This window comes from Pleurodeles waltl, chromosome 11 (genome assembly GCF_031143425.1).
Source record: "Pleurodeles waltl isolate 20211129_DDA chromosome 11, aPleWal1.hap1.20221129, whole genome shotgun sequence".
NCBI classification, from domain to species: Eukaryota; Metazoa; Chordata; class Amphibia; order Caudata; family Salamandridae; genus Pleurodeles; species Pleurodeles waltl.
The window spans coordinates 26,156,921-26,175,031 of NC_090450.1; the positions used below are offsets into that span (position 1 = coordinate 26,156,921).

An 18,111-nucleotide genomic window follows, 5' to 3' on the forward strand; every position below is an offset into this window, starting at 1 on the left:
GGTGAGGTTGGGCTCACCAGGTGTCTGTCTCACTACCAAGGGTCTTCTGTCAGTCATTGCACCTGGAGCGTAACTCCATTTAACTTTCAAACTCCATTTAAGGGGATAACCTCTGTTACCCACAATGCACTGCCATGCCATTCCACATGACAGACCTGTGTCATAGCCCGGAAGATGATAGAGGGCGCTGTTAGCTCTTGTTTGACGAATATGAGGATTCACTGGTCAGATGCTGTCTGGCCATGAGATCACCTCCTCCCAAGGCCAAACACTCAAATCCACAAACATGCAAAAAGAAGCTGCCATCGACCCCTGACCCCCGAAGCCAGGACTCCAGGGCCGTTATCGATTTCACTATGTCCATTGACCAACACATTACGAAGGTAGCTAGCAGCTGATTTATACAAATGAGTTCATTGAAACATCCCCTGGCTCTACTATGTCACAAACAGCACAAAAGTCATAGAGCTGCTTATACAGAGGCATCCAATGAGTGGTGCCACAATGTGTCTGAAAACCCAAGCAGACGTCATCGTAACGGGGCATTCTCTAACGCGTATTGTTAGTGAAGCAGGACTGGGTGAAGAGAACTGGATGGCCCCTTTAACGCGTGTCCAGACTACTGTGACGCACTGTATTGCGGATTACTGACCACCAAACTGAATCATTATAAGTCATTCGAATGAAGCCCTGAGGAAGCAGCATAACTTGCCGCAAAACATGTTTGTTGAATTGTGGAATCCGGGTGTTTTATTTTTATTTTTTTATTTTTGTCTATAGTTTCTTCCTTATTTGAATAATGTGGAATGTAGTTCTGTTATTGGTCGGATAGACCCTAATGCTTGTTAGAAATCCACAGTAATGTGTTATGAAAAGTTTTGGAATATTAACTTTTAGAAGAAGCTGAACAGAAATGTGTTAGGTGGAAATTTGCATCTTGATTTGAGAATAAACTGATATGCGAGAACATTTAACAGCTGTTTAGTGGTTGATATTAGTGTCTTCAGAGCTCCCTACTAATCTGTTTACAATTGGTTTTCATACCTGGCCATGCCTGGTCCAACCTCACAGTTGCATTGGCCCTTCTGCCACTGCGAGAGACCTGAGAAGTACGCACCACCAAGCCAACAAACCTCACTATAACACTAATTTTAAGGAGGGGGGGACAAGATCATATCCTGCCGAAGGAACCATTGTTTTGGAACCAGCTACCCTTCCCTATCAGGCATGATGGCTCATAGTCATCCCTGAGGGAGAACCTAAACCTGGCTTCTTTAGGCCCGGTGTCAAGGGACCCATCTGTGTCATGTGTGTGGTACAGATGTAATGCATCGGTCAGTCTCCTCTTGGTTAGGGGAAGAGCACAGGAGATTAAGCATGGTGCCCTGCAGGTTTAGGCATAGTGAAAAAGGTTTGTGCCATGTACTATTCCCAAGGTGTTGGCAACTACCAACATATTAACTATGCTGTATCCATCAATTTTCAGAGATAAAGTGACCTGGGATTGTCAGACAAACACAGTAAGATACTAAAAACGCAGTGACGTCACACAGCAGAGAGAGAAGACAAGTTAACACAGCAGTCAATACACCAGTGTGGGTATAGTCCAGGTTTTGAAGGCAAGAGGGTGTTTGTGAAGGAGGTGCCCCCTTGAAGTAAACCTGAGAATCTTCTGTAGCTCAAAATGAGGGGCGCCATTAAGGACCAGTGGGGAGAGGTTGGTCAGGTGGTGCCTTTTTAAAAATAAGAGCAGAAACATTGACATTACAGATCCCTGATCACAGCCAGACTGGGCATACCTAGAAAATGGTCACTGTCATATCTAATATCACAAAAGCCATTTTCACACTTCAAACCCTCTGTGTGTATGAAAATACTATTGCCATACTCCAACCTCTTGATTCACATCATGAGGACCATGATCATTTACCAGGCACCCGCATATTTATGTATCTACGCTTTTGTCTCTCTCTCGCGCTCTCTCTCTCTCTATACATATATATATATATATATATGTATATATATATATATGTATACATATATAGGACTAACAATCGTGAACAAGACCGTTGTGTCGAAATGCGTTGACTGTTTATGAATTAATAAACAGAAACTTTGCTATGGAGTGTTTCCCATTTCTTTGAGTTAAAAATATATATATATATATATATATATATATATATATGTTCATGTATGTAAAAGTGCCAATGATGTGCCACAGCTCCCTGAATTATATGATGGTGACAATTGTCACATTCCAGCAGCCCTCATGTATATAACAGTGTAATTGCCATAACTGATGCTCCTGGTTTATATCACAAAAGCCAAGGCCAGATTTCTGTTTCTGCATTGCATGAGAGCCCCAGTGCCATATTCAGACTCACCATTTCCATCAAGGTGTCCATTGCCAGGGTCTGGTCACAGGGGGGTATAAAAGCCTCATGACCAGGCTCCAGACTTCTCATTAATCACAGTTATCATTTACTTCTTTTGCATTTTGTAGAGTGCTGCCGTACCGGGCAAAAATGTGTCATCACACCCTACACTGAACACAAGTGTGATGCCTACACAGAGCTGAACCAGAAAAACAGTGACTCAATATAGAAAACAAAAACATGACAGTCCTGCCCGAGATTCAAACACTTGTTCTCTAAAGAATGGCACCCCATTTTTTTTTTTTAAAGGTGGAAGAAGGTTACATTAGAACATATAGGGGCTAAATTGCAGAATTATGACCAGGAGAGGGCTACTGGAATTATGTGGCAGGGGAGGGCCAATTTATGGGGCAAGGTTGGCTAAAATATGTGGCAAGAAAAGGCAAATTATGTGGCCTAATGCAGAATATTTTCGATACAATTAGGTCATTAATTTGAGATATGTACACTTCTTAAAACTAGATGGAAAAAGATGCACATCAGTAGCACCAGTTTAGCACCTAAACATAGCAATAAGCAACAGAAAGGTAGCCAGTCACCTTTGCCAAGGGCCTTCAACTGCTGAGCAACGTGTCACTGCGTTGTTTCTAACACTTGAACCATTTGAGCTAGAAAAAAAATGTTTTGTTTGTTAAAATCTGCAGATTATGATGGATTATGTGGAAAATGCAGCAGATTCCCAATTATGCGGAAAAATGGAGCAGCCGCATAATCGCAAAATTCCAGGGGCTCTGATTATGACCCAAGGGGGTTCATTTAGACTTTGGAAGATACAGGACAACTGTCAAAACATAGTGGATGCTTGGTTCATCTAACCAGTCAATCCACGCTCTATTTAGGTTTGGATCAAGCGCCCTGTTACGGGTGGAAGAACATCGGTTGGCTCCACCAGCCGAACCCTTTCAATGATGACCCCTCCGCCATTGGCTGATGCATATCTGGTTTAGGTTGACCTGAGAATTCTTTACCAAGGGTGTGAATTAAACTGCTTGGAGGAAACAAGACATGATACTTTTTTAATGAGAAACTTTTTAGTTGCCATCATACATTGATGAATAGATGGGGCAGCATGTGCCATGCCAGTGGGGCAAATAGGTGACTGGGTTTGACTACACTTCCTAAATGGTTGTCTTTTACAGCCCAACCAGAGCTTGAGTTGTTGCCCACTGCATCCCTGCTATGCCTCTGCCTCCTAGCTGGCACTGCCAAGCTCAGTTTCATCCAAACTGGCATTCTCAGACTCCATCTTTAGCATGCGCATCCGTGTGGCCAGATGAAGTTTTCCAGACTTTGTACCTTTATCAATATGTCTACAGTGAACCATTGGCTGTCGCCCGCTCCATCCTCAGCATCATTGTCTGTCCTCGCACTATTCTCCGACATTATCCCTCGTCTTTTGATGCAGTTACTCTTGTGCGGCTGCCCGCGGGGGCCTGTAATTGGAATCACTATTATTCACCCTTGGGAGACTTTCAATTCAATTACTGTCCCCCCTCTTGTCCCCTGGGCGACCAGATATCATTAGGGATTGCCAAGCTCCAGTTGCTAGCTTTCATCCATCAAGGAAGCCCCCCCCCAGGCGTTGGAGCCTGTATGGCTATCTCCTACAGAGACTTCTTATTGTAGCACAACAGCCAGATCAAGGCTTACAGTCACTAATCCCTCAAATATTGAACACTCGAATTTCATTCTGGAAATTTGCTCTTCAGCCTTATGTGATATCCGAAAATAATCTGATTCCACAGCGGCAATAACCAGGGCTGTGGGACCCACTTCTCAAGGCAGCCAACACCAAGTCCTGGGGGGGAGGTCATCACTGTCAAACAATAGCTTACTTTGACCACAGGCCTTAGAAACACAAGTAATACACAAGAGTATTAGGATACAATCAATCATGCATTCATATTTTAAAAGAAAGAGAAAAAATAAAATATGACACTATCATGCAATAAAAAGTCAATGCCACAGTTACAACTAAAATCCACCTGGGATGTGATCAAATCACATGTTTACAGTCAGGAACTGTCGACAAGAGTTCACCCCTTCCTCAGAAATAAATCAAACATTTGTTTAAGGTTTGCTGTTCTGACCTAGCAAAGAGCTGGTAGGTGGAATTTTAGCAAAACTCTAAGTATTTTTGTTCCAACATGGTAATTATTCCTCTGTTTGCTGTAATAAACCATTCGAAATAATTTACACAGCTTGCAAAATCTTTTTAAGTGATACTGTCATGCCTTTGCTGTTTTAGGTTTATATTTCATAAGAGAAAATTCATAATAACAGTTCCACAAACGCAGCTGTTTCTCTAATGGGAAATGTAAGACTGCAAGATGACAAGAAAACAAACCACAGTTTTAATATCACAGCCAATTACTGCACTGAGACGTTAATCAATGTCTTGCTGATGAAACGTAACATGCACTTCCGGAAACAAGGCCTTCCAGGTCAGAGGTCCGTTCTGGAAGATTACCTTCCTGCTCAGAGATCAGAGTGAAAACCCGCACAGATGCAAAGCGCCTATTAGTCGACGTAACTCAAGCACGTGTCGAGGAACTTGGCAGGGGGAATTCAGATCATCTCCCACACCTACTCACTTCACACAAAAGACAATAAATCGGGGAGGGGGGAACGCGAGCCCGGGAGCGGGGAGTGTCACTACAGCGGCGCTTCACCGTTAAAGAATAGCCCTTGTGACAATGGGGACAATTTAGGGTGACCAGATTTTCACAACCAAAAACCACAACGGGAAAAAACATAGAAATAGGACTAAATATTGACAGGTCATTCAGCGACACATCGCTGAATGACATGTAATTTAGTGATGATATATATATATATATATATATATATATATATATATATATGTATATTTTTTAAAAAAATCCCCCTTCCCCAGTGTTGTCAGAAGTTCCAGGGTTTGACTGTTGATGAGCCCGGTCCTGGCTTAGGGGAGACCTTATTCACCCCCGATTAAATCCAGCTGTGCTGCTTGAATGAGGGGAGGCAGCACAACAGGTGACTGCAAATGTTAAGTTGTGTCTCAGGTGTGATAAGAGGGCGATGAAACGTGAGCCTGCAAAACTCTGTGAATAATATACACAGACACAAAAAACTGGACATTTCTTGGTTTTGACAAAAGTGTCGGGACACTGGGACAGTCCATAAAAACCAGGACTGTCCGGGCAAAACCGGGACATCTGGTCACCCTAGGACAGTGGTTCCCAACCTGTGGGCCAGGGACCCCTGGGGGTCCGCAAAGCCTCCTCAGGGGGTCCGCGACTGCTTAAAAAATGTAATAATATTAGGTCCGAGCTATCAGTAATGACTCAGTGGGGGTCCCGGGGTTCCAATAATGATTCAGTGGGGGTCCCCGGGCTCCAGTATTAATAAAACGGGGGTCCACAGAAGTCAAAAGGTTGGGAACCACTGCCCTAGAACAACCGTCTTCCTATTATGAGGCCATTCTAAAGATCCCCTACATTCCCAGTTTATCTGTGGATGGATAAATTCAAGGAATCCTGATATACTGTTCCAGGGGTAAATTTGAAAAAATATCAGGATCTTTGTTAATAACTTTCAGTGAATATTTTATTCCAGTCAAGGGAAATTGTGTTTCCCTCACTCTGGGAGCTGTGAAACTGCCATCAAGTCTCACAAGGGTTGTACTATTCCCCATGGCATAAGGGTACCCAGTTGGCATACTTGGCTTTCATATAAGGCCATGACAGATTGGCGCAGGAAATAAGGCAGTGATGTTGAAGTGACACAAGCGGGTTCCAGGGTAGATTTCATCACCCATATTTTTGTCTGATCAGGGATGACTCCAGGTTCACAATTTAAAAGACTGTGGGTGGTAACACGTGTCAGAGAAAAGTGCGCGTTCATGTAGAAAAAGCTACTTTTTCCATTGACTAAGTCAGCCCATAGCATCTGGTGATTCAAAGAAAATGCAATTCTCACTTTGCAGCTAGCAATTTTAGGGAGAAAGTTTGTTGGGCACAAAAGTCTATTACTTTCAGGTTTGGCCAGGAAATTGGCAGAAACTTGGCTCCGAGTTCATTTAAATGATTAACAAAGGCTGGTTGTATGGTGAAGGTAGATACTTGAAACCTACAATAGAAGGGTATATTAAAAAAATTACACATTGTCCACCCTGGAAGCCTATCAGTAGTAAAGCAGTTCTGCTGCTTTTATTCTCTCCAGTGACAGTAATTAGCATATTGATTACCTATGAAAATGCGCTCTACGAACAAACAATACATCAACTTCGAAAGGTAGGGGGGCTGGAGGGTGCAATCACTGCACATTCAGGCCAGTTTTTGTGCCAACACTGAGAGTTTCAGTGGGAATTCGACAACAGCATATTTCATGTAAAGGACCCTGACAGGCGTCAGCATCCCGCCTCACTGGAAGAATCCGAGAACCAAAAAATAAAGTCCTTACATAAACTTTAGACTGTCGAGAGCTGGAATTATACCTGTTCCTCACCCATCATTAACGCCCTGAAATCACACCCACCTCATGGTCCTTTGTGAGCAAGGACTTTGATTGATGTTTTGCCAGAGCTTGGTGTATTTTGCCTTGCACATTCCAAAAAGGATATGTTTGGTTCCCATTTTTAATTCATTTTCCATAGTAATGATCCTATGTTCCTAAATTGCGCGGGAAATGTAGTTTCATTGTGTTCTTAATTTCAGTGTTGTTTGGTCCTGTTTGAACTTTTCATGTATTTTGTTGTGAAAAACACCTGCTGCTCGTGACGTCGACACCAGACGCTGAGCAGATTTTCTTTGTGAAGTGTGTTACAACCAAAAACCATTGTGTTTAATTAAGTAAGACGGGTCACCCCTCCCAAATTAATAGCTCACTTTCAGGGGTGGTATGAGGGTCACATATGGCAGGGAAGATCAATAATATTACCACCAGCTAGCCCATGCCTGGAGAGTCAATGTAAACACTCAGTGAGATCACATGTAGTGCATACTCTGGTCACAAGCATACACTAGGGTGACAATGGAACGACCTCAGTGGTATTTAACAACTCACCTGAGTTCAAGCTGAACTTGCATCCCCAGGAGCATGCATGGGCGCATAGGGTCCAACCTCTTGTCCTTAAAGAAGACACCCATACAAATAAGGGTATAACCCAGGGGCCGATCCTCAATGTTGGATTGCATAGAGAGCGTAACAACAATTTCAATTGGCCTTTGCGTTCCAAGCACAATTCTTGTAATAGGTGCTCGGAGTAGGTGAGTTTCATACACACAGACACACACACAAACATACAATTGAATCCACAAACCAGTAGCACAATGGCAATCACAGTAAGAAAACAGGTGCCCCCTGACGCAACACCCATGGCACAGTAGACCTGCACGCCCTTGAGTGAGTCCTTCAGACCACCGAACACTTAACAGTGAGTCCTGTATACAGGACATCCAGGCTTGCTTGGGGCCCTCCATCACCCATAGCAGATTACCAATGATTGTTCCGCACGTGTACACACGGGTTATCATTGGCTGTAGTTGGTGTGGTGGTAGGGAGTCCTCTATTAAGGGTGATTCAACGTGCACTTTTGTGATGGATACTTCAGTGCCCCAACTCATTCCATCTTAGAAAGAGTAATCTCAGTTACCTTATTGCAATCGTGAACGCCTAGCGCTTCGAAATTCTATATTGCAGGAACATTAAATTTGCTTAGTTTGGAACTCAGGTGATCTTCATCCACTGCTTTATAAAACTGGGGGCTCATTAACAAGGAACTGGTGCGTTGGCTCCGTTGCACCAGTGTCCTTGAATTGCCACCTTAACGACACCATGGTAGCTCTGTATTTATAATACAATGCACAGCGGCGCTCAATAACACAACTGCGTCAAAATTTTGGATGCAGTTGTGCCACTTTGCTAGACTAGCGTCAACATTTTTGACGGTATTCCAGCCAGGCTTGGGAAGGCCAATTGAAAAGAGCCTAGCGCCCTGGGCAGGCATTAATAAAGCATCCTAAAATGATGCAGTGAAATCTTGCAGATTTCACAGTGGTATTTTTTGGGGTCTCCCTGTGGGGGAACGTCTCTCCTGCATACATTATACCTGGCGCACGTATAATGTGGTGCAAGGGTTTACAAACTGGTGCAATGGTGAAATTGTGCCAGTTTGTAAATATGGAGTGATGTTGGAGTCTGTTTTGCACCCGCGTAGTGTCCCAAAAAAAAAAAAGACTATGGCAGCACAAGAGTGAATGAGCCCCTGAGTGTGTTAGAATTAGTTTTGTTTCATCATCTGCAGAACTTACAATGATGGACCTGGGACAGCCTTTGACTACATTCCCACCTATGCTTGGAAGAGTCGCCTGGCTTCCTTTCGGGGTACACTTACGTTGGCCAACCGCTGCTCGAGCTGCACGATCTCCTCGGCCTTCTGCTGCACATTGTCTGCTCCTAGAAGCCCCAGTAGTTTCTCCATGAAAATCCGGTAGGCGGCCAGAATCTGTTCCCAAAAGACAGACACATTCATCAATATGGCATTCTTCCCGTCCTTCAGTTTACATATTTCAATGTGACTCTTAGTATTATGCACTCAACACGAGGTGGGTGGATGGATGTGGTTATGGGTATCAGAAAGAGTGATTTTGCTTGCACAGTTGGCAGACTTTATCCAAAACCTTTTTTTGCAAACGAACCCTCCCCCATGAGTTTACTTTTTGTAGACCCCCCCCCCATAAACTGGGTTTTTGCTGGGGCTTATTTCACAAATAAATAAAAAAGCACTTTATTTGCGGAGGAAAAACCCTAATAACTTGGCCCAGCTGTAGAAAAAAGGTACATTCCAGGTGTCAACTGAGATTACTGGGTGCATATAGAGTACAGTGTACACCAGCAAGTGGTTTGATGATGCTGCAGATGGGTGGGTGGAGACATGGAGAAGGCCTGTTGGCTGGAGAGCCAGGGCTTAATAGGCTTACCTAAGATTATGTAATCTGAGATATTGCAGGTTTGAAGGTGAGATTGTTTCAGATTATGTGGAGACTCTGGAGCCTCGCCCATAGGTATGTTGAGAGGACAGAGAAGAACTGTTAGTGGCAACATATTTGCCCATCACACAGAGACACCTGTCCCTTGGGTGGTTTGGGGACTTGGATAGCACCCAAGCCTTAGCCCCAGATGTGCTGGTCTAGAAGTCATGCAGTTTGCAATGCTTTAGTGACACCTCACTAGGACTCAGTGATCTGAGAGGTTATCAACAGTGCACGGAGGGGGGAGTTATACATAGCCTAGTAAACTATAACAAACTGGTGATTTTTTGTGTTTTTTTTGTTTTAAATATTGGGCCATGGGGCGAGTCCCTGAGTCATGTAATGGAGGCCGCAACATTTTATTTCATGTTGGGACCACCTAATCAAATCACTCAGTTGTGCAGGACCAGTCCTGCTCTCGTGGGACCAAAATGACTAATGAGAAAAAAGAGCTCTCTTGGTCAGTCAGAAGACTATGTCTTCAAAATTACAGTACAACAACACTCCCTGAGGGGCCAACTGTACAGCTAACACAGTTATTTTAACTACTTCATGACCACCCGAGCACCTCTTTAAGCACAAATTTCTCATATATGTCTGAACAGATTTGCAGCAAATAACAAAAAGCACAATTTCTGAATAAAGTTCTAACTTGCTGCAAAATTTTGTATAATTCTGGTCAGCCAATTTGTTCCCTTTGGGAATTAACATGGGAAAACAAGGTTTTGTGAACCTCCCCTTTTCTCCTGCTTCACGGATCACCCCACAACTTTCCAGGAAGAAGCTGTGGTAGGAAATCTATTTATAAAGTTTCGTCAAATAGCACCAAAGTTAATAGCATAACAAAAAAACTTTCTTCCTATGGAAGCTCTGACTTACCTATAATGAGACAGTGATGACGGCCACTGTGTTCATATATATCTCCAAGTATACCGATGTGGAGATAAGACCAGCAAATCTATTTTACCGATTGATACTTACCTTTAGGATGTTTTCGTGGATGGCATTAGGTATTGTAGCTGTGATATGTTTGTAGTGTTATATTATTCTGATATAGAACCCTCCAGTAGACCACATTTCCTATGAAACCAAAGCATTTCACAGTAGACTATGTCTCTTCTATTAGATCAAATTTATTCCACCATACCAGATCTGTACACAAGACCAAATCTCATCCGCTGCTTTAATTAGCACTAAACCACACCTCCAATGCAAGAATACACTTCCTCCACTGGATACGCCGTATTTCACCCTTCCACTAAAGCACATTTGCTACACAATCTAACAATTCACCCACGTCTCCTCTACTAGCACAAATCTTCTCCAATAAAACACACATCCTCCTTGACTTGCCTTTTGTCCATGTCTCTTCCACTAGACTGTGGGTTATTCATTAGAATCCATTGCATCCTTAAATTACAGCCCCACACCAAACCTCTTTCAATAACCCACCACTTCCCCAAAATAACCCACCTTCCTCACTAGGTTATAAAGCCCACTATTTCCTGATCACCTAGATTACTATTCATCTATTAGACAAATATTTTATATCTCCTAAGCTAGACCACATGCCCGTCATTATACCTTAATATAATCAAACCACAGCTCCTCCACTAGGCCTCACCTTCACTTGACCATAGCCAGAATCCACTAGTTCCTTATCACATGGACCACTCCTCATCAACATGAGGACACTGTGTACAGGGTCTTACAGCTCCACTTGTAAACACCACTGCACCCCAGTCCACACCTTCACCCAAAACCACACCTCCCCTACTAAATCACACCTCCGCGCTAAACACCACCTCACCCCAGTCCATACCTCCACTAGAAACCATACCTCCCCTACTAGACCACACCTCCACGCTAAACACCACCTCACCCCAGTCCACACCTCCACGCGAAACCACACTTCCCCTATTAGACCACACCTCCACGCTAAACACCACCTCACCCCAGTCCACACCTCCCCTCCTAGACCACACCTACCCTACTAGACCACACTTCCACGCTAAACACCACCTCGCCCCAGTCCACACCTCCACGCGAAACCACACTTCCCCTATTAGACCACACCTCCACGCTAAACACCACCTCACCCCAGTCCACACCTCCCCTCCTAGACCACACCTTCCCTACTAGACCACACCTCCATGTTAAACACCACCTCACCCCAGTCCACACCTCCACTTGAAACCACAACTTCCCTACTAGACCACACCTCCACGCTAAACACCACCTCACCCCAGTCCACAACTCCACTTGAAACCACACCTACCCTACTAGACCACACCTCCACGCTAAACACCACCTCACCCAAGTCCACACCTCCACGCGAAACCACACCTCGTCCACCAGTCTACACTTCCACGCTAGATCACACCTCCCCTACTAGACCACACCTCCATCTTCCACACACCCATCTCTGGCTTATATCCTTTATTAAACCCGTATGATGGCTCAGTGATTGAGGGCTTGCTGATGAGACCTGTGAGTCATATGTTCGACTCTCTGGAAGGAGGACTCATACTGTTATCCTTCTGACATTGTTAATATTGGAGCCAATTTCTATTAAATTGAAATGTTCTCAGTGAGTGTGTCATGCTCTTTGTAAATGGTGTAGTTAAAATGGCTATTAAGTAAAAACAGTATTATCTAATCTGGGTCACTGAATCTCTTTAAATGTATAGCAAAGCTGAAAACTATTTATATGGGTTTGTGTTAAACATCCATTTCACACTAACAGCCAATTACTTCATGTTTAAATTTGCACAGATTCAATTACTCTAGTCCTCAGTACCAGGATTTTTTTTATAGATGATTTATTTAACATCTAACTTCTCTTTCTCGACCCTTGAGCTAGTGTCCTTAAAAAGGAAGATAGTACAGCGCTAGTCAGCCCATCTTACATGTACCGTAAGATTTCTTTGTATGTGGGCGTAGTTCTCCATCTTTGATAAAATCCCTCCCGAGGGTGCACATTAAAAGTGATTGTAATGTCGCTTGCATTAAAATCACTATTTTTTTATAACACTTTTAATTTTATCTTTCATAAAGCAACACATTAAATTCATCTGATCAGAGGATGATCCGCTAGTTCATCTGGGATCTCTAAACATAGCTACATATGTTGAAAGTAGATATTCTCTTACAGACATGGTCAATAACCTATCAATAGGTCATACCAGCCATAACATGCAAGGCTATAATGCTTGAACCGAAGTCTATTTAAGCCCACATTCATGATATTGGTCACTGGCCTCAGCATGCTGTCAGTCAATACAACTCAGGCCTAATCAAAGCTGTTTAATTGGTTTCTATCGGGTTTCACATAGAAGTAACAACAAGTAACAAAACAATGCAAATTACACAGTTCGCCAATGACCAATCGAACACTCAATGTCATCCAATCCCCAAAATGCACTTGGAACAGGCAATTTTTACAGAGATGATGGTCTGACAGAGTTGTGCATAACTGTATAGGCCATTAACAATGGCGATACAATCCCTGACAGTGGATAGCTTTTAAAAAATATATTTAATGTAATCACTTCCGGTTTTACATATGTAGTCCAGAATGTAGTTCTGATCAATGTCTGCTACTCAGCAGACTATTGTGTTCACATGTTCTAATGCAAACTGACAACGATAATGCATCCTCTCTGCTATTAACTTTGGGAAAATTTTGATTTATAATCTCATGGAGGGCACTTCCAGAGATCCTTAGGGACACATGCCAACATTTCAGAAGAAGAAAGTGGGAGAAATTAAAAAAAGATAATCGGGAGAATGTATTTCTCCCATTGACCTACTGAAGCCTGAATCGGGTCTATTGGCTTGTTTGGGACACGCAAGTGCGCTGCTGCAGGCTCGGATATCTAAAATGCAATTATACAATTTTTCCTTACCTATCAGCAGCATGGCGAAAACGCTTTGGCAGGTAGCTAGAGCGTTCCAAGCATGGTGTGCATTGGCCTGCAGGAGCAGGTCACTGGCAATGCATACTCCGAGTCACACAAGACCGGTCCCTGTTGGCTGAAGCCTGACGATCAGTTGGGTTTTTGGATACAGGAATCAGGAGGTGGGAGACTAGCCTTAACATTAATAGTGTCCCGGCTCACTTGGGAGGGTTGGCATGTATGCATGCACGTCCACTTCCAAGCACGGTCTGTCTCAAGAACTCCTGCAGGAACCGACAATCCTTAAATCTTAACATGTGGTCTGGTCCTGCAACTATGTATCTGTCGTTGGTGTGTTGGCACTAGAATGGCATTGATTCTCTTCCTCTCAAACAAGAACACCATTACCTTACATCTGAACTATTAGAGAACGCGACTTGGTGAGGCTCGCACCATCCCACGTAGTGACCAGATAATTTTTGTGTGTGAATAATTACCACATACCTTTCTGGGTGACTGATCAGTTTTAGCCACAAAGAACAGAGAACAAATGTTTTGTTTAGATCTGGTGCATGTTTCATCCACAGGATGCATTCCCCAGTATGGGCAGGTTTTAAACATTTCCAATTGATGCTTCCTATAACGTGAAGCATATTTTCTTATATCAGTGCTCAGATGTTGATTCTAGTACTCTGGTCATTTTCCACCAGATTACTTTCCTTGTTATAGGCCTCTTGGGCTGATATTACCTCTGGAGACCCTGTTGGGTTTTTGTCCCTAGATGGTATGTATCATGTCACCTCAGAAGGTGATTAATGGTAGAATTACTCCTGATGATGGAAGGGGAATAGAATGCAAAGCTGCAAACCCACCCTCTGTGAAGGAAAAAATGAGATCCTGCATGCACCCTGCTTACGACTCCTGTGTGACCCCTGCCTCTGGAGGATGGATGTGGGTGGAGGTCACAGGAGGCAAGGGTGAGAAGTGGCATGTTCACTTCCAGGTCGCCAATGACATCCAGGACCTCATCATTGGCTGTACTGGAAAGCATGGCCGTCTTCTTACCTTCTCGCTCTCTTCATCCTGTCCAAGGTACAGTGTTCGTTCAGGCAGCGTGAGACCATCTTGGTCAATCTGTAAAAGATTTAGGACATGTTTAGAACCTGATGCAGGATCTGTTACGAGACATGACTGCGGTTCAAACTTTCAACGCCGCACATTGAAACAGTGTCAGTAAGTGAACCACGTTGGAGATGAGTGCTTGGCTATCCATGCCACTGCTAACTGATGCAGTGAATTAAGGTTGACCTATGTTGCATGTCTTTGTTTATTGTTCTATACAGCAAGTACAACAGAACTAAGAGCCGGATTTAGAGTTTTCCCGGAGGGGGTTACTCTATCATAAATGTGACAGATATCCGTTCCGCCGAATTACAATTCCATTACAGCCTATGGAACTTGTAATACTGCCGATGGGATATCTGTCACTTTTGTAAAAGAGTAACCCCTCCACCAAACTCTAAATGAGCCTCTAAATCATTTCTAGGTGCTGCAGCAGGCTTCAACAAAGATGGCTGGCATGGTCTTGGTCAATTGCTGAGATGTAGAGTCGTGCAGGTCAGACTGGTAAGATGATGTAGTGGCAGGATATTCTGGTGTACCACAGTGTTCCAGGAGCATTTTAGATGGCGAGTTGTATGTTAGCACTACAAGCGAAGGAGAAGGGAGAATCTGGAGAGAGAGAAGGTTTTAGTATACATGTGATTTAAGAAAAACTCTGAATTGTTGCCTTCTGAATCGTCAATGAGAGCTTGGTCTAGAGCAGTTGTTCCCAACCATATGATTTTTGTGGACCCCCACTTTATCATTACTGGAACCCGAGGACCCCCACTGAATCATTACTGGAACCCGGGGACCCCCACTGAATCATTACTGGAATCCGGCGACCCACCACTGAGTCATTACTGAAAGCTGGGGACTTATTCTGTTAATATTATTACATTTTATAAGCAGTCGAAAGATCCCCCTAGGGAGCTTCGCGGACCCCCAGGGGTCCCCGGACCACAGGTTGGGAACCACTGGTCTAGAGTCTTGGGGCCATTGCTGGCTCGTGAGTAGCCAGGGGCAACGGAGAGCGGTACAACATCCAGTAGATGTAAATAGCATTTATGCTTGAATATTGCCACAGGGAAGACTCAGACCTACTACGCTGGGATCATTTCTGCTGTGGGAAGGTAGAAGAAGGGAAGTGGACCTTGACGGGCATAGGTGTAGGCAGGGGCATGGCTCTACCACCCTACCTTCCTGGCCACTGTTCAGCCATCCCCACCCCAGTTCAAAACACAAAGTCATCTGGAGCGGCCCAACAAGACCTGAGGAGTTGTTATAACCTTGAATGGTCTCCAGTGGTGCAGAGCCTCCACACAAATGCTGGAAACCCACTCAATTCAGAGGTCTCTATCTCATCTTACAGCTCGCCGTTGGACAGTTCTTCATCACTAAGTGAACCTGAAATGAATGCTGAAACTGTATGTCACATGGAGCCATCATGTGAGTTGGAGGGTCTGGAGACAACTCAGAGAGTCTACATAAGTTTCATGGTAGAGTACTCACTGGAGGTGCTCAGGAAACACCTCACATCAGCTACTCTTAAGGTTTCCTTTGGGGGCCGGAGGATACGTTTAATGGAGTCTCCAGCACAATCTGTATATAATGTATTTGGAACATATATTGCCTGAAAATATTTAACATTTTCCTGAATTCAAGGTGGAGTCAGGTAAGCCTGATTTTGTGGTGGACCTTGTGCCTCAGACTGAGGAATAGGTTGAGACGGTTAGATTTCTGGCCACATTACCTGAAAATGTAAATATAACGCCTGGCATGAGCTTGAACTCTGGTGTATTGGTTACCACCAGAGACTAAGAGCCTGATTACAACCTTAGCGTATGGGATACTCCATCACAAACGAGACAGATACTCTGTCCGCCATATTACAAGTCCCATTATATCCTATGGAACTTGTATAACGGCGGGCGGGATATCCGTCATGTTTGTGACGGAGTATCCCATCCGCCAAGGTCGTAATCAGGCCCAGAGACTTTTTCATCAAGGTATGAGACAGTTTTTCCAATCTCTGTGTCATATCTGATGCAGACAGACTCAAAGATTATGCAGGAATGCAGAAGGTGTCAAAGGCAAGGCATCGGAGCATTGTCGTTTGATAAGCTCCCCAGAAGCAGATGGTAGACATTTGAAAAGGGCTTTGGAAGAGCCTCATATTATAGTAAGAAGTACATTGCTGCCAGGCATTAGAGTGTTTAGATGCCTGCTTGAAATAATGTTTTGTGGAAGTAAGGTTTTATCCTACCAGGTAAGTGCATCTTTATAAAGAATGGGCAAGGTGCAACCCAGTCCTATTGGCTTTGCCAGTGCTTGTTTAAAACAAATGGCAAACTTTCCTGCGAGTGAGGAAGAACAGTAGAGATATCATACATTGAAAGAAAAAATAAAAATATGTAAGAGATTATTTCTCAAGACTGATGAAGAAGGGGGAGCACCAAGGCATGGAGTCAGCAATGAAATGGCAAGTAACTCAGTTAAGAGAACATTATCCACACTTATGTTTTCTATGGATTCTTGACACAATATTTAATATTGTGTAGAGAAGTGCATAGGGATTGAATATGTTGGTAAGGCACTAGCTTTCCACTTAGAAATGTAAACAGAGTGCATTGTCGATTTCCAAAAGCCAGACAAAGGACATTAAAATGCATACTGGGTGAGGGAGTCATATACTGTGGGTGAGGACTGGATAGGGAGGGTAGTAGGATTTATCATTAATGTCACTAAGCGATCCACTACATCTTATCACCTTCACCAGCCGCCTCTCCGAAGTCATCCAATGGAGATATCATGGCCGATGCTGTCCTCAAACATGACTAAGACAGGTGCAGGGGTGTGGAATTTAATAAAATATCTACTTGTCCGTGGGACAGGTTGCTTCATAAATCTACTTGACCTGTAAAAAAATCTAGCTGTCCTTTTTGTGCTATGTAGTGCGGTGACAAATAATGTCACCAATCTCTTTTTATGAGAGCTCTGATAATAGCCTCTCTTATTATGCCAGGGAGAATACTATAGTACAGCTTGACTAATACTAGCAATCTCCTTATTTTGCCAGCTTTCCGCAGATCTATATCCTGGAATTGGAGGTAGTGGAAAGCAGTAGTTCCAGGATTGGAATGACCATTTAATAACTGCATGTTTTGAGGGTTTTTACGATCTCTTCTGTAATCCTTTCCTATAAAGAGAACGGTTGGAAATTTACTCCTGACAAGGGCAGAGGTAAACATTCTTCCAGGGTTAGGGGAAAAAAGTGTTTGGAGGGACGTAAACTTCTAAACTCTCAACAGATTTTCGCATGAACAGTTTCTACTTTTTTAAATTCTTATGAAGCAATGAAATACATAAATCTGTACTAATGCAAAGACCTATTCCATGGGTCCTGTTTGGTGATAGCATTCTGCTCTTTCACGAGAAGCATATTGGCACACCACATAGTTTTGTTTAGTGCCAGGAACTATCGTGACAATGTGTGCTTTTTGAGACCAAGAACTATTTTTGCTTTTTGTCAATGTTTGTTACAATGGCAAGGGTCTGACAGCTCCCACAGGAATACAGTTTTACCAAAACCATGTCAAAACAAGACATACATTGAAAAAAAAAAACAACTGACCACCAATGTCAGATCTATTGGCTTTCTCC

The 18,111-nt window shown here is 43.4% G+C and overlaps 1 protein-coding gene across 1 annotated transcript in view; it reads right to left on the reverse strand.

The window, feature by feature from the left end:
* ECEL1 (endothelin converting enzyme like 1) overlaps positions 1–18,111 on the reverse strand; it is a 251,803-nt gene that overhangs the window by 118,594 nt on the left and 115,098 nt on the right. Inside the window, exons 3-4 of the mRNA XM_069212879.1 lie at positions 14,413–14,481; positions 8,812–8,922 (exon numbers count right to left, since the gene is read on the reverse strand). Of these exons, the coding sequence (XP_069068980.1) occupies positions 8,812–8,922; positions 14,413–14,481 (180 nt within the window). The remainder of the gene's footprint in view (positions 1–8,811; positions 8,923–14,412; positions 14,482–18,111) is intronic.